General features: G+C 31.0%; 3 protein-coding genes across 4 annotated transcripts in view; 1 reads left to right on the forward strand and 2 right to left on the reverse strand.

Annotated features, from left to right (window-relative positions):
- The window catches only part of LOC107939130 (eukaryotic translation initiation factor 3 subunit M), a 28,236-nt gene extending 27,263 nt beyond the window's left edge, over nt 1-973 (reverse strand). Inside the window, exons 1-2 of the mRNA XM_041077609.1 lie at nt 762-973; nt 544-673 (exon numbers count right to left, since the gene is read on the reverse strand). Of these exons, the coding sequence (XP_040933543.1) occupies nt 544-673; nt 762-854 (223 nt within the window). The 5' untranslated portion in view covers nt 855-973. The remainder of the gene's footprint in view (nt 1-543; nt 674-761) is intronic.
- An 88-nt stretch (nt 974-1,061) lies between these two features.
- LOC107888529 (ubiquitin-like domain-containing CTD phosphatase 1) lies at nt 1,062-5,581 on the forward strand. Its single transcript, XM_016812670.2, has 8 exons — nt 1,062-1,257; nt 2,293-2,535; nt 2,676-2,888; nt 2,986-3,067; nt 3,186-3,252; nt 4,124-4,309; nt 4,418-4,475; nt 4,942-5,581. Exons 2-8 carry the CDS (start codon nt 2,337-2,339, stop codon nt 5,130-5,132), a joined length of 996 nt encoding a protein of 331 aa, XP_016668159.2. The 5' UTR covers nt 1,062-1,257; nt 2,293-2,336; the 3' UTR covers nt 5,133-5,581.
- Nucleotides 5,582-9,758: 4,177 nt separating this feature from the next.
- On the reverse strand, nt 9,759-11,597 carry LOC107888531 (transcription initiation factor TFIID subunit 8). Of its 2 annotated transcripts, none has more exons than XM_016812672.2 (2): nt 11,339-11,597; nt 9,759-11,247 (listed from the first exon to the last, which is right to left on the reverse strand). In XM_016812672.2, exon 2 carries the CDS (start codon nt 11,205-11,207, stop codon nt 10,074-10,076), a length of 1,134 nt encoding a protein of 377 aa, XP_016668161.1. In that variant the 5' UTR covers nt 11,208-11,247; nt 11,339-11,597; the 3' UTR covers nt 9,759-10,073. The 2 variants fall into 2 exon arrangements, with proteins under 2 accessions (XP_016668161.1, XP_040933545.1); XM_041077611.1 differs by having other exon boundaries at nt 9,759-11,249; nt 11,342-11,594.
- Nucleotides 11,598-22,811: the final 11,214 nt, after the last annotated feature.

The raw sequence follows: 22,811 nt of genomic DNA on the forward strand, positions 1-22,811 counted from the left end.
GAATCTTTTTTTCTTTTTCTTTTTTTGCCTTACGCCTAGAGGCAATATAAGGGTCCTAGTGCCTAGAGAGCACCCTAAGGCACAAGGCCTAAGCGCATGCCTTAACAACACCAGCTGAACCCATTTCCATGCCATTGCAACTCAAAAAAATAAATAGAAGTTACAAGTGCCCTCAAAACAAAAATTCGATTTACTACACTAAGAAGTAAGAAATAAAACTTAGTTTGAAAGATCTCAACTATTTTATCAAAAGAAGTTGCAGACTTGGTAGCTGTTATGTACTCATAAATGATTAAAACTGGAGAAAATCAAAACCAACAATTGATTTTCCAGAAAGTTGAATCTTTAATTTATAGATTCTTGAAAACATTATTTTTTTGTAATTCCAAACACGCTTTAAGAAAATGAAACAACTTGACATAAAATTAAGAATTCCACAAACTTCACTGAACCGGGAATGAAGCTAAGAAAATAATATTCATCTCAATTCATAAATCTCCCAAATTATTCAAATAAATAAATAGAAAAAGGGGTAATTTGTACCTTTATCAGAGACCTTGGAAAACACTAAATCAGCAGAAGTAAGCATCAAAGAAGCTAAATCCAACCATCTTCCCATCACTATACACTCTTGCGCTTCCATACAAAGCCTCGTCACTTGCGGCTCCGCAACCTACCACCATAGTTGAGCAAAAAATAATTAATGAAAATTTGAAATTTCTGATTTAAGAATTTCTTTTTGGAAAATAAACTGAGGTTACCTCTGGACCAGCATCGGCCCAAGCGAGTTCGGACGTGAAGCGGACGACAGCGAGAGCGGGATCATCTTCGGAGGTTGGAACGACTGTGGTCATTGTCGTTTTGCAGCTCTCTGTAAAACCCTAGCTTCCTTTGGTAGGGGACGACAAAGGAGACAGAAGAGCAGCAAGAGAGCGAGTGGAAAACCCTCAGTTTTTTTTTTTTTTTAAAGTCATTATTATTTTAAAGATGTAATATATATATATCTTTTTTGTTTAGTTATATTTTTAAGGAAATTGGATTGGTATGGACAGTTAAAATCCAGACCAGATCCAAAAAAACTGAAAAGTATTGATCATAAAACGGCGTCGTTTACAGGTAGCTTAAACCCAAAGTAATAATGAGAGGGGGCGGTGGGTAGATAAAAGAGAAAAGTAAGATCTATAAGATAAGTTGTTTATCTTTTTCTACAAAATCCCAATCTCTGACGTCAACAACTGAATCCCATTTCTCTAAAAGGTCTGTTCTTCTTCTTCTTCTTCTTCTTCTTAATATCTACTTTCTTGGTTTTTAACATACCCTGTGTTAGTTTTTATGGGTCTCTCTCTGTGTATTTTAAGTGTTGTTACATGTTTTGTCTTAAGCTTTAATTCTTTGTTCTAAGAACGGATTTGCTATTGTAATCACGGAAAAGCCTGGAATTTTGTGTTGAGGCAAAGATAAAATTAAAAAGAATTTGGGGGCGGAAGATTATTTTTTTTGTGTGTGTGTTCAAATGATTGACTTTTTGGAGAGGATAGAAATGCAATTTGTTTTCGTTAAAATGGACTAAATTAAACTGTTAATTTTTGAAAGGGATTAAAAGTGCAATTATACCATTTAACCCTGGCTTCCACCCTGATTGGAGTATAATTATTTTTTATATACACCACAGCAGTGGAGTTCAAAAACTATTTGTTTTACCAGATTTATGCACTTCTATTTGTTCATGTTGGTTTAACTATGGTAAGAAACCCAATGTTGAGTTATACTAAGTTTGTATAGTTAGATAAATCAACAACTAAAAGGTATAACTATGTTCCTCCGACTCATCATTATCCTTGAACTATCTTTGTCCGACTTATATAAGGGTATGCCCCTTTAAGAAGAATACAAAAAATTGATCCTTAGTCCAAGCAACATAGGGGTATAATACAACTCTCCATACTTGAATCTTAGGTGCAAAAGCTGGTTGGACTGTAATGTTTTTGCTAGGTCATGTGAGTTTATAAACTTGGAAAGTATGGATGTGTTCTGTAGATTGTTCACAATTTAACTGGATGACTTGAGTTAGAATATGTATTTTAGCATTTAGACTTTTTTTGTATTTTAGACTCTGGGTATGGGAGACTGTTTGCCTAGATATCCAATCCATTGAATTGTTTGGGTTGTTCCCAAATAACGAAGAGAAATTTTTATGTGGAATCATGAATGGTTAACTAATAGCGCCGAGCATGAAGTTTGCATGTTATATTAATAAGTTTGCTTGATCATGTCATTTGATACTTATTGCAGGCCCCTATCAAAAAAGGGAATGAATTGAGGAGGTTGGAGGAAACATGGAGGCTGACTTGATTAAGGAAAATGATAGAAAACGATCATTGCATGAAAACCATGGGTTTTCAACTAATTCTGATTCTTTCTCGATAGCCAATATTGAAATGCAAGGTAGCTTTGTAGAATTAAATGAGTCGCAAGCTTCATTTGTGGGAACTTTCGAGACAGGCAAGGATGCAGCCCAGATTTTTCAGAAACAAGGTCAGCGATTAGAAAGAAAAGCAAGTTTAGGAAAAGGATGGAGCAGCTTGATTCCTCGGACTGTAGTGATCAAAGTCAGATTGATAAGCATCCTGAGGAAGTTGGCCTTACTAACACTGATCAAACGAATACTGTTTCAGGTCCAACTCTATCGGATGAAGGGAATAGTGAAGAAAAGATTGATTCATTTGATGCAAATGAAACAAGTGATGTATCTCTTGCTATTGTTAAACCTCCTGTTAGTCAATCGAGGAAAAAGCTGCTTGTTCTTGATTTGAATGGGTTACTTGCCGATATAGTCTATAATCCTCCAATTGATTACACTCCAGATGCACTCGTTGCAGGACGGGCCAGTAAGAACTTGGTTTCAGAAACTTTATATGCTTGTTAATGCTTTTTACATTCTAACTATTTTTAAAACTAATTGGAAATTTGCTTATTTTCTTCCAGTTTTTAAGAGACCCTACTGTGATGAATTTTTGAAGTTCTGTTGTGAGAGGTTTGAAGTTGGTATCTGGTCTTCAAGAAACAGGTACTTCTCATTTTTTTTCTTTTGGAAACAAATAATTTATTGCCTTCTCTTAGTGCTAGATTGTTGCCATGGAGAATTGATGTATCATCTTAGTTGCTGGAATTTCGAACTTTCGCAGGAAAAATGTGGAAAGATTTATTGATTTTCTGATGGGAGATATGAAACAAAAATTGCTGTTTTGTTGGGTAATTATGGCCTGTTTCATTTTACTTTCTGTTAAACCATGCAATCTGCATAATTCTTCTTTATATTTTTGTTTTCTCTCTTCTAAGTCATCTTTGATAGCATCGCCTTGTCTTTATCCATAGTTAAGAAAATGTTCAAGCTAAAAGCAGTCAAGATTGATGGTTGCCACTAACAAGAGTGAAGATTGAATCTTCGAGCTGTTTAACCTTTGATTTTTATTTTCAGAAAAGAAAAGAGAAGGCCTGCTTGGTCCCTTTACCTAAGAAAATGCTCTTCCTGATTGGTATTCAATCACCAGCAAGAGTAAAGATTGAATCTTTGAGCTGTTTAACCTTTGCTTTTGTATTATCAGAAAAAGAAAGAAGAAAAAAGGCCTGCTTGGTGCCCATCTAAGAAATTACTCTTGCTGATTGATATTCGATCACCAGCAAGGTGTAAAGATTGAATCTTTGAGCTGTTTAACCTTTGCTTAGAATTCTCAGGAAAAGAAAAGGAAAAAAGGCCATCTTGTTGTCCGTGCCTAGAAAATGCTCCAGCTGATTGGTGGTCAACCACTAGCAAGAGCAAACATTGAATCTTCGAGTAACAAAATTCAATTTCCTTAGTTTCAGGATTAGTTGCTTTTCTGACACCATTTTATATAAGAGCTAAGATAAGAGATAGCATGAGAAGATATTGAGTGCCTACGTAGTAAGGCCGTGCTTGAACAATTCATGAAGTAATATGTCGTAATTCTTGAAGATTATTTGGGTAAATACAAATGTACTGGTCTAATTTCATTCATGCTTTTTGCATCAACTACGATTATATGCAATAAACTGGGAACAGTACCAATTCTGATTCATTTGCTTTATGCACAATATTTATTAGGATTCGTCTTACTGCACCACGACACAATTCAATACTCTTGGGCATAAATATAAGCCCTTGGTTTTTAAAGATTTGAGGAAGCTTTGGGAAAAACATGACCCTGATCTTCCATGGGAGAAGGGATATTATAACGAATCAAACACGTTGTTGATAGATGATTCTCCCTACAAAGCACTGCTTAATCCCGTAAGTTAACAGACTACTTCATTTTGTTTTATTTTTATTTTCCCTTGTCTTCCTAATATAGGTCCCTGATATATATATTTTTTTTCGATTTTCTACTAATCTTTGCAGCCACATACTGCAATATTTCCTCATTCATTCAAGTTCGACATGAAGGATAATTCATTAGGTAAAAGAACTTCTGGAATTATTTACATTTGTGGTAAAAGTATTATGAGGCTCTAGGAGTCAAATTGTATTTTACCCCCTCTACACAAAAAATGGGCAAATTAGTCCCTATACATTAGATTAAAAAGCAAATTAGTCCTTTTTGTTAACAATTTCATTTATTTGTACCAGTAAAAACTGGCGTGGTTGATAGAATAACCAGACAATAACACGTCGTGTGCCACGTTTACCTCATGCTAATGTCTAGGGACCAATTTTAACAGTAGAAATGGATGAAATTTTTAGAATGACTAATTTGTTGTTTGATCTACCGTATCGGGATTAATTTGCCTAATTTTTTAGTAAAGGAGGAAAAATGTAATACAACTCTTAGTACAAGGGCCTCTATGGTACTATTACCTAGTTTTGTCAAGTTCCATCATTTGAAAAATGTTGAATAACTTGGTTCTTTTTTGTATGTATTTCAGGTGACGGAGGTGATCTTAAAGTTTACTTGGAAAGACTAGCTTCAGCTGATAATGTACAGAACTTTGTCGAGCAAAATCCACTTGGTCAAATAGCCATCACTGAAAGAAGCCAAGATTGGGGGTTCTACAGCCAAGTTATTGATACATGTCTTCAGTCCGAACTACAAAATGATGTGGGTCTTCCAACTTAACTTCTAGTTCAGTTTCTGTTAATCTGAAATGAAATTTCAGCATAAGTAACTTACATGAAAAAAAGAAAAAAGGGGGGGGGAGGAAAAAAAATTACAGAAACCCTAAAAACCAAAGGCCTAGGGTGGATTCATTGCTAACTTTTTGCTTTGTCTTTGTTCCATGCTTATATAATTTGGTATTTTTGTTGGATCACTTAGAGCTGGTTACCATTATACCTTTTCCAGTTTTTTTTCTGAAGTGTACAATATTTTTCTTTCTGGTTACTTCAGTGGAGCAAAATACGAGTTGTGACCTGGCTGTTACATAGTTATTATTTTTCTTTTTGGGATAATAAGTTTATGTATTCATTGAGATTGACATAAGTGAGATTTAAAGGATGGTGATCCTATAAAACAGGGTCATCTTGTTGTTTATTGTGGGTTATTATAATATATCATTGGAACCTTAATACTTGGTTTCCTTTTTTCCTATTCAGTCAGATTGCTTTAAGATGAGTTTCCATTGATGAACTCAAAGAAATGTATATTATGCGTGGATATAGTTGGATTTGTGTTGAGAACAGAATATTTTCAAGTCAAATGTCCATCCAATTATCCTCGTGTTCTTGTTTTAGTCACCTAATTTTAAAATTTTAGTATAACAATGAAAAATCTTTTTTCTAATTGGTATAATAATATATTTAGTCTTCAATACTTACATATTTTATCAATTTAGTCTTGATTCTAAATAATTCTATAAATTTAACTATTTATTTCTCAAACTAGTTATGAACCCTCGTCATTCTAGTAACATTACTCCTCCCAACACTAATCAAAACGGTGGTTTATGGGAATTATGTACTTCTTAAATGATTTTAGAACAAAAATAATTGCAATCTATACATATAATTTAGTTTTCTTAATTTTACTGGTATATTTCATATAAATAAATAAATAAATCAACGTATGTAACATGGTATCAAAAACAAAGACATGGTTGCTACATTTGTTTCAAGACCAGTTAAACTAAAACCCAACGTCAAATCTTATTCAAGGAGAAGAGATCATTACTACAGGTATTACAGCCAATCCTTGTAGCCATATAAATATTAGGTTATATGAGTTTATCTACAAGTAGAAATTGAAAGAGTCAAGGTATTCAAATTACAATTGTATTACTTGGTTAAACATAGTAAAGTTGTAATTAAATTATTTTTTATTTTCATTCTCTCTCTTTTACTTCTTTTTCATGTTTTTCCCATTCTTTTCTTTTTATTTTCTACTCTCTTCCCCACAATTTTTATTCTTTCTTTTTCCCATTAATGTGAAAGGAAAGAAAAAACCATGGGAAGTTTTTAGAAGAAGCGCGATGGAGAGACAGAATGAAAATTAAAAATAATTTAATTTACTTTTTTTTAAAATTTCATGTAAGTGATAATATAAATTTAAAATGCTATAACAATATAAATTTAAAAATGACATACGGTGGGTTTTTATTGGTTGAAGTCATTATTTTTAATGCAGATAACAGTAGGTTACGAAATTATAATTTAAGTACATAGTTTGACCAAAAAAAGCTTGAATTAAAAATTATTTTAATCATTCATTTAATTTTTTTGTTTGTTATAACCTTTCAATTTGTGTTTTTTGTATCAAATCACCTTAAAATGGATAGAAAAATTAACATTATTATTAACGTGACATACATATGAATTGCTATATATATGTGATGCCAACATTTTGATTAATTTTTAAAAGTTTAATAAATATTTTTATAATTTTTAAAATTATTTTAAAAATATTTCTTATAATTTTTTTAATTTTAAAAATTACAAAAATTAATTAAATGTTGATATATCATTCGCTTGGCGATCTACGTGTAAATCTCATCAATAAAGTTGAAAAATAAACTTTTTCATCTATTTTGAGTGATCTGACAAAATACACAAGTTTAAGGGTTAAATGAAATGGCCGATTGAGTCTTAACTTGATTCGCATGGGCATTGTTGCCAATACAAGAGGATGTGGGTTGAGTGGGTTGAAGCACATTATCCTTTATATATGAATTGGGAAGAGGCTATGGACAGTTCTAGACATTATATTAAAAAATGGTTAAAATAGACAAAATTAAAAGAAGACCCACACCTGTTTTCTCATAGTTTCACAATTGTGTCCTTGTGTATTTAAAGAAAAATAAATAGCTGGAGCAAGATCAGGGGCGAAGCCCAAAATATTTTTTAGGGGTCAAAATTAAATTGTAATTCTTACGATAGTAAAAATACAATTTCACCATTTGAATAACCTATATCTTTATAATTTTTAAATAATCAAATCAAATTTTTATCATTTTTAGGAAGATCAAAGTGTAATTTTATCTTTATTAATTTAAAATTTTCAAATGGTCTAAATAAATAAAAAAATTCTATTTTAGAGGGTCGAAGCCCCTGTCAACCCCCTAACTACAGCCCTGAGCAAAGATGAAGCGAAAGATTTAGTAGTTTCTATAGTGTGTAGTTAACCGGGTTGGACTAATATTTTATCAAATATTTCTAAAAGCAAAGAATGAAATCACAAAATAATATTCAAATACAATCAACTCTATTTATAACAGTTTCATTTGTTTGTCAAGATTTTGTCTATTATAAAGAGATAGTTGTTATAGACATATAACAACGTATTGTTACAAAAAAGTGAGAATTATGTTAGATAAAAGAAAGCAAAAATCAAATCAACAAAATTAAAAGGACACATAGAAGGTGTTTGCATTATTGCTTCTATACATATTTTATTTCACATTATTTCACATGATTAGTTATGAAACTCATAGATCTAACAAATTCAAATAATTAATTTATCATGAGCTATTAAATTCAAGTAACTAATTTATAAATTATGATATTTCGAATTCATAAAACAATATTTAATTAGGAAAGTTAATAACATATGATTAATATGATTAATTTTGGGTTTGTCTTGTACTGATAAAAACACTGAAACAAGCAGTGCACTATGCTAAGAAACTATTGCTTTCACTCTCTTGATCTTAACATACATCGTAATGGTTATTATGTTATTCGAATTTAAGTGTAAATGTTAGATACAGATTCGAGTATGTTAGGCGTCAAACATTGGTACTTCATGAGAATAAAAAACAAACAAACATGGAAGTGTCCATCAGGGGCACATTCAAATTTTTCAGGATTTATGCAGAATATAGAAATTTGAAGAAAAATGATGAGTTATGGTAACATAACTCACTAGTCTAACAGTAACTCTAAAATGCGCACATGAAAGCATCAAGCTTTTTTTTTTTTTTAGTTTATACATAAATCAGAACGTGGGTTAATGCATCATATGCGATTCCAGGCAACTAACAAGATAGTAATCATTATGCAGTAAAAATATCATGGAAGTCCCCGCATTAAAAATCAGATTGTATTTTACCCCTTTTATTTAAAAAGTGAACAAATTGATCCCTATATATTATATCAAAAAAAAATTAATCCTTTGTTAAGTTTTTCATCATTTTTATTACGAAAAATTAATATAACTGACAAAATAACCAGACAGTTACCATGTGTACCTCATTTTGACGTACATGCTCCAATTTTTAACAGTAAAAATGGATAAAAATTTTAACAAAATGACCAATTTACTTTGTGATCTATCATATAGGGATTAATTTGCCCTTTTTTAAAAAAAGTGAAAAAACGTAATTTAATTCCTAATACAAGAGCTTCCATAGTACTTTACCATCATTATGTTTATTACCTAGCCTCACCATTCAGCTTTAGTCTGCCAACCATATACTATGTTACTCAAATATGTCCCACACGAGCTCCCAAAAATTTCATGTGTTTTTAGGGTACTAGGACTGTATCCCAATGCTCATGTCTAAGCATATGTTGAACAAGGATATTTAAGTTAAAAGTAAGATAGTCATAACTAGTCATTAGAGGTTATCATCAACATGTCAACAAAACAACTGAACAAGGCCATTCAATATGAAATAGAGATTCATCCTATAGTGTAGATCACAATTATATCTTATTCGTCAACCAATTAAAATTCAGATTCCATATTATTTATAGGCTAAATGCTTAAATTGAAGCCAAGTTGCTTATATAAAGATCGAACCTTTCAAAATAATCATATAAAGGCCTAACCTGAATAAAAAGTGCTCAAACGAAGGTAAAACCTTTCAAAATGGTCAAACAAGGACCAAATCTTCTCAAAAATGCTATAATAAGGGTCAAACCTTTTCGATAGTGCTCAAATAAGTGCTTCTCAAATGACGTATATCAGGTTTCAAATAATGTTCTTATTATTTGCTTTCTTTTCAAGCAACATCTGATTCAATTTTTATGTATTTTATTCTAAACGCGGCAGCTTTCACCTAATTTTTACAAAAATTGGGTCGACGTGAGTGAAAAGTTCTTATTTGAACACTCTGTAAAAGTTAGGCCCTTATATGACCACTTTGAAAGGTTTGGCCCTTATATGAATAACCCCTAAAATGTTGGGTCCTAGTTTGAGGATTTAGCCTTATTTATAATAATGTACAACATGATTCAAGTTAAAGAAAGATTGTAGCAAATAATAACTGTTCTCCAACTTCCGTTTCAACTTAAAAATTCAGAAAGCAAGTGACGCCATAATCTGCCTTCATTAATAACAAATAGCAATACAATATGGTACAAAGCTTTAACAATTGCGAGCATAGTGTACATATGGAGATTCAGGTTGAGTGAGAAAACCGATAAATCCATGATCAGACAAAGACATGAAGAAAAAACACAAGATTTTCAATTAGAACTAATCATGGAAAATGTTATGTCCATACCTCGAGAAATTTGTCAAAGCTGGAGACTTCTCTATGGTTGTTTTCACTGTCCATTTCTAGATTGGTCACCAAGAAGTCTACAAAGGATGATAACAACAAACCTAGTTTACAATTGAATCTTATTCCTTGGAGCTTTCTACAGATTCTTTCAGAATTTTTTCCACTCGTCTTTTCTTGTCATCCTTTTCATTATCATTTCCAAACCACGAGGCAATCTTCAGAAGGTCCTCCTCATTCTGTGAATTTAAATCCGACATTGTGCCTAAGGATTTCTTTCCAATTCCAATCTTAAAACGCACTGTAGGCCTCTGATCATAAAGAAGCTTCTTCTTTACATTGTCAGAATCACATAACCCACTCTTCATTGCTTCAATGGCAGGAGCAAATGTCTCCAACACAGAAACATGGTTTCCCACATCGACATGAACTGGATTTCTCAAAGCCACTTCATTTGAAAGCTTAGTTGGAAGAACAACCGATGACACTTCCTTTTCCCCAACATGCAAAGGTGCAGCAAGATACGGATTACTCTCAGTAGCAACATATCCACTACCATGTGAAGAACCTCCTTTATTTTCATTATGAGCAAACCGCAACTGCAAATTCAACAATGACCGATCCATATTCCTTTCAACCCTTTCTAACTCAGACTCAGTCTTCTTCCCATTAGAAACACCCATTGTTTCATTCTCTACACTCAACCAAGTCGCATAAGTCTCAGGATCAGGAAAAGCAGGCAACCAACTCGGTATATGCTCCCCAGGAGGATCTTCTCCTTTTTCCCAAAAACTCCCAGTTTTTGTCGACTCTTTAACAACCGGGAATCCAGGAACATCATAAGCAAATGGGATAAAATCCGAAACACCGACAAAGTGTGTAATATCCTTAACTACCCCTGAACTAACAACACAGCGGTCAACATCGGACGCGCCGGAGAATCCTAAATTTGATCCTAAATCTTCTAACCCATGAATAATGTCAAACACATTCCCTTCCACTCTCCCGGCTAAATTAGCACTAAGATTCGCAGTTTTCCCTATGCTGTAAATATACCTAACACTAATATCAGATAATGTTTCTAAAGCAGAGAGATGAAAACCCTGAAACCCTACGCTTTCACATAGTTGCGCCACTGCAACCTTCGCGATTGCTAGGGCAAAATCGTCACTTTTGCTACCGAATTTGTAAGACTTTGGCCGTTTTTGTGAATTGTCATGTTCTTTTTTTCTATTCTCCAAACACCCATTGTTCATGTTCAATAATTCTTCCTCATATCATTTCATGTTCATTTATCTAAAGAAATCAGAACAAAATTATTAAAACAAAAGAAAAAAGAAGAAATATCCGGAAAGAATTAAAAGAGAAATGGAGGCCGAAAGCTTACCTTTTTTTTTTTTTTGGTTGACGGTTGATAAATTGAAGCGGGTATTTGGGGAAATTAGGGGAATTTGAAAATTAGGGTTTGAAATTAGAATCTTAGGTTTCAAAAGTTGGGTGATTTAGATTTAGATTAAAATCCTTGGAGATGGAGGATTTGGTCGTTAGCTTTTATAAACGGAAAGAAGAGATGGCGTCGAAACTATGAAGAGCAGTGATTGATATCTAGAATTTACTCTCTTCAAATTTCAGCCCACGAGTTTCAGGTGTCAATTTTTCTTTTTAATAATTTTGTTATAAGTTCTAATAAAATTTTTTTTTTACACGTGATTCATTCTACTGAGTAATCAGAAATCAAATTCGTTGATATTAAGAGAAGACTTTTAATAAATTGAATTTAAGAAAAGACTTTTATTCCTAAAATCAATTTCGGTAAGTTGATTTAAATTTTGGGAGTTTTCGGACTTAGAATAAGATATAGGATGTACGTTCTCAACTTATAAATGGAAGAATAATACGTTTCAGTGCACTCAAACTCACGTCCTCTTGTATTGACAATAATACTCATACTAATCGAGTTAAGACTCAATCGACCTATTCGTTAAACAAATAGCCCAAATATAAAATTAACGAATACGTAGTTAATTGTAATTTAATTATTGTGTATGTGATTTGTTGATGAATTATTTCTAAACTGTTGGGTGTTGAATAGTATTGAATGAGTCATTGACTATGGTAAAAGAATTTATTATTCTTGGTGTTTTAAGCTAATCTTCGTAAGATTGGACTATGTATGTACCATGAAATTGTAACAACAACAATTAACATTTGATTGTACTGGAAACAAGAAAGGGAATCTATTTTGTGCTTTTACATTTTGGGCTAATTCAAATTCAACCCTAACAATTTATTATATGTGCAATCAAGCCTTTGTTGGTAGTTTTACTTGTTCAATTTAATCATATTGCTAATTATTTTTAATTAATTATTAGTTGATATTGATTTTTTTGTGAGATTAATTGATGAATTCATGTTATTTGTTTGTTCATGAGTATGAATTAAATTTGATTTTTAAAATGAAATATATTTAATTTTATTTATTAATGGAATCATAATAAGAACCCTTATAAATAATTTGGGAAAGCTATCGATTATAGTTGACATGCCATAGGATATAAAGCTCTCTAAACATTGTGTATGCGAGTTGCTATATGCATTCAGGAGTATCATATATTTGCGTTTTATGCATTTGGGTTGTTGGTGGGTTAAGTCGTGCTACGCACACATCGGAGTATGGTAACGTAGCACCTTGTGCTGGAAAAATCGGTTAAAAAATGATTTTACAGTTACAACAGAAGTTTAAAATATTTCAAAACCGAGCTAGTTTGTGATATTTATGTTGGATCTGACGCCCTAAGTGTAGTATATTCATTTGTATACTTGTATTTTTTTAACAGGTTGGTTTAATAAAATTATCCATAAATTACATTATTACCTTTTTTATATTGTCCTCAATGGTTTTTGCACGCAAAGCAAAATGAAAGCAAATATTGCTTCATTGGTTATCTAATATTTAACTAATACTAAGCGATATTACGTGGTCGGATCGTAATATGGAAAAACAACTTGTATTAGTAGATAAACCTAAACATGTCCTTAGTCTAATCGGAAATGAGCAAACTGATTGAAAGACTAATATGCCGTCTAATAAGTCCAATTTGGGAGATGTTTTGTCCTGGGCATTGGAGCATATGACTCCTAAAAGATAGGGACATAGATGTGATTGACTGAGCTAACAGTACATCGAACAGGATTCAAGTAGAATAGATCCTGAATCCATCGGTAGATTTATTCACTTGTGAAGTTTATAGTGTGACATATCTTAATCCTGAGTGGATGATAGACTTTGTATACATGTCACGTTACAATGTTTAATCCTGAGTTGATTTTGTGGGACTCTTTGATCACACTTCCATAACATTGATTACCCTCTCGATTTTCAGCAACCCTATGCTCGAATCTCAATCAACCGTTTATGAAGCACTTTGCCTTCCATAAAACCATGTAGTTGTTTACAAGTTGTTTCGCTTTGACCAATTCGACCACACAAGTAAAACACTAGAGGAATTCTTTCATAGCTGAACAAGACTTCAAACAAGTTATTACCTTGTTTACAAATCTTCTTCTTCCTCATTAGTGATTCCATAATATCAATTCCGACTCTGATCCATATACAGTTATTAATAAAATTCCTATGGCTACTAGCATCTATTGGAAAAATCGTCTATAAAAATTGTTTTCTTGCATAATGAAAATTTAAAATTTTTCATAAAACCTAAATCATCATTGTGTTATCTATGGAAATTATTTTTACTAAATTTAGAACTTTTTTTTCAGAGCTAGGTAGTTCTGTCGAATTCTGAGTTTTGACCAAATGATTTTCTCTGCTATTCTTGAACCCTTTGTTGCTAATAGAATGAGCTTTTATCTAAAATCAAATACAGAATGAAAATCGAGACTTTTCAGTGAAGAAAGTTCACTTTCTCTATAGGAACCAAAATCAAAATTCACAATCACAAGTACTGACAAAAATAAAATTTATTTGTAGCTAAATAAAATTTCCCTAAATTTAGATAGAGTATCCACGTATCAGTAGTGTATGTATTCGACTTCCCCCATAGTCCAGATATATAGGGGAGAAATCACAAGAGTTATACTAGAATAAAAAGAGAGGTAAAAATAATAATTTTTTAATAAAAATCCAAAGTCCTATTGAGACTTAGTGTGATGGGCGACACCCATACACATGGATTTCATGTATTGGGTACAATTATATGTGTAATCTAGTTATAGTTTTAATTAAAATTAAACTATGACAACTTTATCGTATTAGAATTTATGAATAAACATATTTAGTTGTCCTTTTTAGTAAAGTTGCGATGAATAATTAACTTCATTTCCACGTTGAATTCAATTATGTAATCTCAATCAATTAAATAATAATACAAAGAAATTAAATTAATTTCTAAGTTATCTATTGTTTCTTTTGAGCAAATGCATTTACTACGAATAATAATTCATGCAATCTATTTCTCTTTTATCGTTCTCATTCATTTATCATATCGATTCTAATTTACAAGCCATACATAATTGTGTGGGTTGATAAATATGGAACGTGGTATCATCGTCATTTGTTGACAGTGTCCATATTAATTATTAAGAATACACAATGGTGACAATGAGATGAAATAGGATTGTATTGAGTGAATGGATTTTAACTCAAAGGAATCAAGAATATCATATGAGGATAACACACAAATGATGAGATTATTGGACAAAGCAGTTGGATGAATTGCTTTCCTAAAGAGTATACAATAAAGAATTTTCAATCATGGTACATCTTGTGGACTGACTCCATGATTAAGTAAATTGCGAATTATCGGAATGATACTTTTGAGCATAATTGCAATTACTAGAGCCTAATTGTATATGTTCGATTGGTCCCTCTATTAGCTCAACAAAAACTCGATTGGACTGCATTTGAATCAAAAGGAAATTCTACGAATTTGGAAATAATTTAATTGAGTCAATTTATTCGATGAGAAATTAAATTAGGCAGTCATGAGAATTGTTTAACTAGAGAATTTGATTAAAGAATTTTCTTGAAAATTTAATTTTAGAAAATCTCAGTGGTTTTTGAGAAAATTAATTTTGATCAAGCAAAATTAAATTAATTAAATTAATCAAATTAATTAAAATAAATATGATATTTTTGGAAATTAATTTTCAAGTCAGGCAATTGACCCAATAGGTAATTGAACTTAAAAATTGGACTTGAGATAAAAAATTGGGTTCGAGAACCCAAAACCAAGATTGAGACCAAAAAACTAGTTGAACTGGGCCTGGTATGTGAAACAGGGCTAATGGCCCAACCGATGGCGAGATCGGACTGGTCAAGCTGTCATTGGCCCAAGTTAAACCGACTCAGGATGCCGTGAGGGTGTCGCACATATGATAGCACCATTGGAAACAACAGTGTCGATTGCGACGACGGCAACATTCCAGTGACCGGCGGGTGGTCCTTCAGCAGTTGAGCAGTGGTGGAATCACACTCCTACTGGGACTCTACAGGATGATTTGATTTCAAATTAACTATTCCAAAAATAATATTATTGTAATAAATTTAATATTTAATTTAATTTAATACTTATCTTAATATTATTGTATTAATTTAATATTAAAGTGATTATCTTAATATTAAATTTAATCTAATATTTATCTTGATAAGTATTATATTAATTTAATAATAAAGTGATTAAATTTAATCATAGTTGAACTTTCTAAACTCTCATTATATAGAAAGAGCCCTGAGTCATTATTTTACACATACTTGAGTTCAAGGGAAAGTTTTAGGGAGAAAATTTTTTGAAGAAATTATTTTAGAAAATTTATAAAGATATTTTTCATATTTACAATATAAAGATATTTTCCATATTTACAACTTGATCCTGAAGTTTAGACAAGTTATAAAATTACCCCACTGGTAATTTTGTGAATTTTTTTTTTGATTCACAATGGGCTTACACTCAGTAGACGTGAACTTGAGGATAGCGAAGAAGACTACTCAGTCAAAGTGTTCATCCTAGACGAATAAAAAAGGTATAATTTTGATTAAGTTTTTATTACTTTAGATATCACAACCAGGTTATTGTTTTTGGAAAAAAACTTAAACATCTGGTTTTGCTTTAAACTTATTTTCTGTTGCGTTTTCGAACCCTTTTTTTCCAATAGTAACAAACTAGGACTGTGTGTCTAAAATAATGACCATATGAATAGTACAACATAGGCATGTGACCAGCCCATGTATTTTTTCTGTAATCGTGTAGTGATCATGCTATTAAAAATTCAAAGAAGCACACAGCTGTGTCACTAGCTTGTGTGGGACACGCGGCCATGTGTCAAACCGTGTAGGGCATAAAATACCTTTTCATACAAGTTACCTATTCCAAACCAAACCAAACATACACCAATTCTTATACTCATAATATAGTAAATCAAACATGTCAAGATACACTATAAACGTTACCTAATATTCTAACTGATATGCCACAATTGACACCACAAAACAACTCTAATCAAACCATTCACTATCAAATATACCATAATATCAATGCTTAAAATTCCATCACAAAATCATCATTTCCAAGTGTCAAAATTCATTAAGCAAGGTTCACCATTCTAGCTCAAAACACAAATACCATTTCATTAAAACAAAATTAAGGCTTACAACATTACACATATATCATTTTAACATGAACCAAAACATGATTTTCAAGTTCACATTATACAATTATTTACACCTATTTACATGCCACTTATAACTGGGCTAAAATGTTCAAAAGTCTACCGAAGAGATTCCTGATAGTGTGAGCTCCGAAAATGATCCAATCGACGGCACGATTTTCGACAATCTACAAAGAAGAAAAGCAAAACAAATGTAAGCTTTCTCTAGGCTTAGTAAGTTCGTATGAAATTAAACACAACGTACCTGACATTTAATATCTTAACAATTAAAATAACATATAAAAATAGTATTCCTTGTTACCTTACATAATTCATGCCATAACCAACTTGGTTAGTGCATCATCACATACATATAAGTAACATAATAAGCATAATATTCATATTCAAGTCATAGTTAACATTTCCATTCAAATACATGTTTTCTCTCAATCAATTTCATACTTAGTTTTGCTCGGATAACTATAGTAAAGTAACCTTGGATACTCGAGATAGCTTTGCTCACACGAGCCGTAAATAAGGACATTAAACTTTACTCGACATTACTCACACTAGTTGTGTAGAATCCATAACAAATGTTGGATCTCAGCCATCAGTAAGGTATCCATCACAGATACATAGTACCTGATAAGTTATAAACACCGACACATGGTGCTTGATACAATATGAACACTGATACAAGGTACCAGATAATATAGTCACTGGTACGTAGTACCTGATATAATGTAACCATTGATACATAGTACCTGAAACTTTAAACCCTAATGACATGTCATTTGTATCTTAATCATTCACTAAGTTCATACGGGCCTTTAATATATTCTCATATACTTTCCAACAATTTAACTTGTCTCATAAATCAACATATCCAATTAACATTCCATATAATTTTTCTATTCATTCAATGAACATTTATATATCATACTTTGTAATTCAGTCCTTTCAATGTCACTTTTATAATCCATACAACTCAACCACAAGGAATACAAATATATTACAACACAAACTAATTTAATAAAAATGAACATTATACAAACTTATCTAGCCAGAACAAAAACAAACACAACACCAAGGACTATTTCGCAAATTTTTCCTTTTCCACAATTATCGTCCAGTTGATTCGTTTCTTGATCTATATAATTATTAAGTTCAAATATCAATTCCAATTACTTTATTTTACTCAAATACATGCATATGAACTCCTATTATCATTTTTCATAATTTCCCTAAAGTTTTATATTTTATTCAATTTAGTCCTAAAACTGTGACAAGCATATTTTTCACAATTAAGACCCAATATTTAAAACCAAGTTCATTCTAATCCTTTTACAACTCTCAAGCATCTAAATTTATAAGGATTTCATGTCAATTTCAACATGTTATCATTTTAGTCGCTAAACTCAAAAACTAACTAAATTCACTTTGCAAAATAATCCCATTTCATAACAAAGCTTCAAACTCTAGCATTTAACATCCAAAAAATTCAAAAACAACAATGGTAAATTTAAAAATCTTTGACAATTTTACAAATTTGTCCCTAGGCTAGCTAGATTGAGCTACAATAATTTCAAAAACATAAAATTTACGAAAAATGAGCTTGATTTACATTCCATGCACAAGGTCGAAGGATTGAAGTTAAAACCTTAGCTTTTCTTTGTTTTTGTCGTGAAAAAGAACATGATAATAAAAAAAAATGAATGGCCTTTCTTTCCACTACATATTTGTTTTTTTATTTCATTTTATTTTAATAATAAGTTAAAATATTTTTTTCTAATTAAAAAGTAAAAATTAATTGTCCATAACCATTAAAATGGTCTAATCATCCCATAGGCCCTTTCACATTTATTATTTAAGCTTTTAGCTACAAAAATATCAATAGTGATTAACTTTTGTGGGTTTTACGATTTAGTTCTTATACATTAATCAACTATTCAAACATCAAAATTACCAAACCAAAATTTAATATGACATTCTAATGACCTCGTCAATATTATTTATATTTATAGACTCACTCATTGGATTGTGGTCCCGAAACCACTGTTTTCTACACCACTAAAAAATGAGCTGTTACAAATATGGAATATGATACCATTTGATTTGAGTTGAAAATGAGCCCTGAGGGACGAATATGTATAAAGAGCTATCATGCTTAAAAATGACTAAAATGTTAAAATGAAATGGGACTTATGAACTTATTATGATAATAAATAGTGAATTAGTGACATTATTCATGAATGGATGTGGAAATAGACTAATTACCAATAAATAAGATTTTTATATGTTTGAATTACTAAATGATACAATTACACGTTGACCTCATCTTGTTGATATGTGGTTGCCATGCTCAGGCAAACTTGTCAACCTAGTAGTTTATCATATTAAATAGTAAAATGAGATAAGTTGTTGTTTAATGCCTATGAACTTACTAAGTATTCAAAATGCTTATCCCGTTATTTCCTTTCCTCTGTTGATTGCCAACTTGCGGAATGTGTCAAGTGGATCGTCGAGAAGTTCAAACTATCTTGTTATTGATTTGATAGTCTTTTAGTCATTTTCTAAAGCTCGATTATGTGGTATGTACACATGTTTTCTTATATTAACTTGGTATTGATAGCTTTGGTTGAATCCTCAATAATGCTTGATTTTAGGGAGGTGAATGTTCTTATTTATGTGTGTATATTTTGGTGATTGTTCTTATCGATGTGTGCATATTTTGGTGAAATATTAAGCTATCTGTATGGCATTAGAAATGGCATGGTTGAGTATGAATTAACATGGTTAAAGTGATGATATTGAATCTTATATGCAATTTTGAATTGAGATATGTTTATGGAAAACGAAATGGTATAAATGAATGTGTTTTGGCATGTTTAAAGAAACTTGAGATAGGTAAATGATTAGCAATTGTCAAATGGTTAAGTTTGAAAGCCATAATATTGAAATGTTATGTTTAATGGTTGAATTGATAGCATAGGTTGATGTAAAGATGATTTTAGATGTTTATACATGTATTAGTATGTGTTTGGAACATTTTTGGTGCAGGAAAGATTCTGCAAATATACACCAAATGGTATGTAACAGCCCGTTTTTGGGTTAAATCAGAACAGTAGTTTTAAGACAACAAATCTGAGGTCAAAATATTTATTTTATTATTTTAATAAGTTCTACAGCATGATAGATTAATTACGTGGAAGTTTCGTGAAGAAGTTTTTCTGTTTAAAATGCTTAATTTGGTAAAAAGGACTAAATCGCGTAAAGTGTAAAAGTACAGTTCTATAAGCTAAAAATATTTATTAGCAATGGTTTTTAAAGTGGGGGTCCTCAAATGGTAATTAAACGATTTGAAATGTGAGTGGACAATTTTGGGCATTATTTATGCATGTTTTAAAGTATTAATAATGGGTAATTAGGTAATTATTAAAATAAATTTAGTAAAATGATTAAAAAAACAAAGTCATCATCTTTGTTTTTCCATCTTGACTGAATATTAAGCAAAGAAAACAGCCATAGAAGCTCTTCAAGTTTCGACAATTGCATGATTTAATTGCAAGTTCATTTTTGACTCGGTTTCTAATAAATTCTACGTTTTTGATATCGTTGCAGCTTAATCTAGCTAGCCCGTATCTCCGATTTCAAAACTGTTAAAGTATTTGAATGTTTCCATTGTTAAATGCATGAGTTTTTTGTTAGTTGATGAAGGAAAATAAATCATTGTTGTTAGATGTACAAGTTTTGCAAAGTGAATTTTAGTAAAAATGTCAATTTTGGATTAAATTGTGAAATATGAAAATTTAGTGGTTTAATTTTAAAATAAATGAAAAATATGGGCAGATATGAGAATAGGTAATATTCGGCCAGCATGAATTTGTATTAAATTGAATAAATTGTGATTTTATGTGATAAGGACTAATATGCAAAAATGTAAAATAATAGGGGTAAAAATGTAATTTTTTCAAAATTTGTAAATTATGCTAAATTGAATGAAATGATGATTAAATAAGTAAATTTTGATATTATATAGATCGAGATAAATGAGATTTGGATCTAAAACGGGGGAAAATAAAATATCGGATTAGTTGACCTAATTCGCCATTCTAGCGAACGAGGTAAGTTCATATGTTTAATAAGTATTAAATTAAATATGTATAAATGCTTAAATGATATAATTGTGGTAAATTCTATATTATTGAAATGAAATGTGAATGCTATTGAGTACAATACTACTGAAATGACCGACAGAGATTCAGTACAGCGAAAGTCCCGGTTGAACCTTAGGAATAGATAGGATACAAATGTCATGACATTAGGATTACTGAGATTATGTGTAAAACCATATCTAGGATATGGCATCGATATGAGACTTCGTGTAAGACCATTGTTGGGCTATTAGCAATTTGTACGAGATTACATGTAATACTATATCTGGGATATGGCATTGGTACGGTACTATGTGAAAGAGATTCCCGAGTATCCTTTAGTATTCCAAATGGTTCAACGAGAAATGTTGATGAAACGTGGTTACAAGTGATGGTATGACTCAGTCGAGGTATTCGTGACAGAAATTGACAAGTAAGTGTTAAAAGTGAATTTCATATGATGAGTAAGTGGAAAATTATGAGAATTCATATGGTTCAATTGATTATATGTATAAATGTGATGGCTATTAAATTGAATATAGTTTATTTCTATCTGCTTATGTTTATGTAAATATGAATGAATGGATAAGAAGTATTCAAATCATATAAGCATTGAAATGAATAAATTTGTGAAATTCTTGGTTAACTATGTGAATCGATACATGATATAAAGGTAGAATTATACAAGTTATATTATAGTATTTATAATGGCTTAAAATGTATTTATTTGATGAGATGAGTTATTATCATACGAGCTTACTAAGCTTTATAGCTTACTTTGTTATATTTTCTATGTTTTTAGTGATTCAGAGGCTCGTTAGGGTTGGAAGTCATCGGAGATCATATCACACTATCCAGCTATGGTTTGATACTTATAAGCTTTGTGAGATTGGTTATATGGCATGTATAGGTTTTGTGGTTATTTGTTGAGTATAAGTAATTTTGATGATTGATGTATAGGTGCTTAATGATGGTTTATGTTATTCAAATGGCCATTTGGTATATGTTGTGTAATATCTAGAGATGTGCTTAGTTTTGGTTTTGTATTTGAATTTCAAATTGGTTAATAAAGTAGGTTGATTTAGTATATGCTATATATGTGAATTTTGGCTTATGAATCTTGTTGATTAGTATGTGAATTAATTAAGTAAATGATTGTGATATAAGCTTTGAACAGATTAGTTTTGAAATGATTTATAATGTGATGATTTGACATTGATTTGGTTGTTTAATTGTGTATGGAAATAGTATTATTTGCACTTGTTTAGGTGTGAATGAAATAGGGTGGCTAATTGGCTTTGCAAATGGCCTATTTTTGTCCACACAGGCAGAGACATGGGCGTGTGTGTAACTACCCGATTTAGACCCTATTCGAAAAGGTAGTTTCAGGACCATAAATTTGAGTCAGAAAAATATTAAATATTTTTCTGTGTTCATTATGTGTGAATTTATATCTGTGAAATTTTCTTGTTTTAATTTTGCCGTTTGAGTGTCGATTTAATAAAAAGGGCTTAATAGCGTAAAATGAAAACTTGATAGTTTAATGTGTAAGGGCCGAATTGATGTTGTCTTTTTAAATGGAGGCATTTAATTTGCAATTAGACCATAATATTAGGTGATGGACGGTTGTAGACAACCATTATAAAGATTTCATATTATATTATAAAGGATAATTGTGTAATTTATTAAATAACATATGTTATAATAAAACATAAAAATTAAAATATGGTTTCATAATACTTTGTTTTTGCCGAAACATAAAAGAAAAGAAAAGAAATAAGGGTTCAAGGGTTCGACCATTTTTGGAACTTAATCAAGGTATGTAACTAGCTCGGTTTTTTTTATAATTTTTATGTTTTTGAGATCGTTGCAGTGTAATGTACAAAGCCCATGCTTGAATTTTTTATTTTGGTGAATATTTTGAGTTATTCCATTGATGAATATTTGAGCTTTGTGATAATAGTTGATGAAATATGAAAGATATGTTTTAGATTAACATGTTTTGTATTGGAATTTTTTATGTTTTTAAGTAATTAGGACTAA

This window comes from Gossypium hirsutum, chromosome A09, assembly GCF_007990345.1.
Source record: "Gossypium hirsutum isolate 1008001.06 chromosome A09, Gossypium_hirsutum_v2.1, whole genome shotgun sequence".
Taxonomy (NCBI): domain Eukaryota; kingdom Viridiplantae; phylum Streptophyta; class Magnoliopsida; order Malvales; family Malvaceae; genus Gossypium; species Gossypium hirsutum.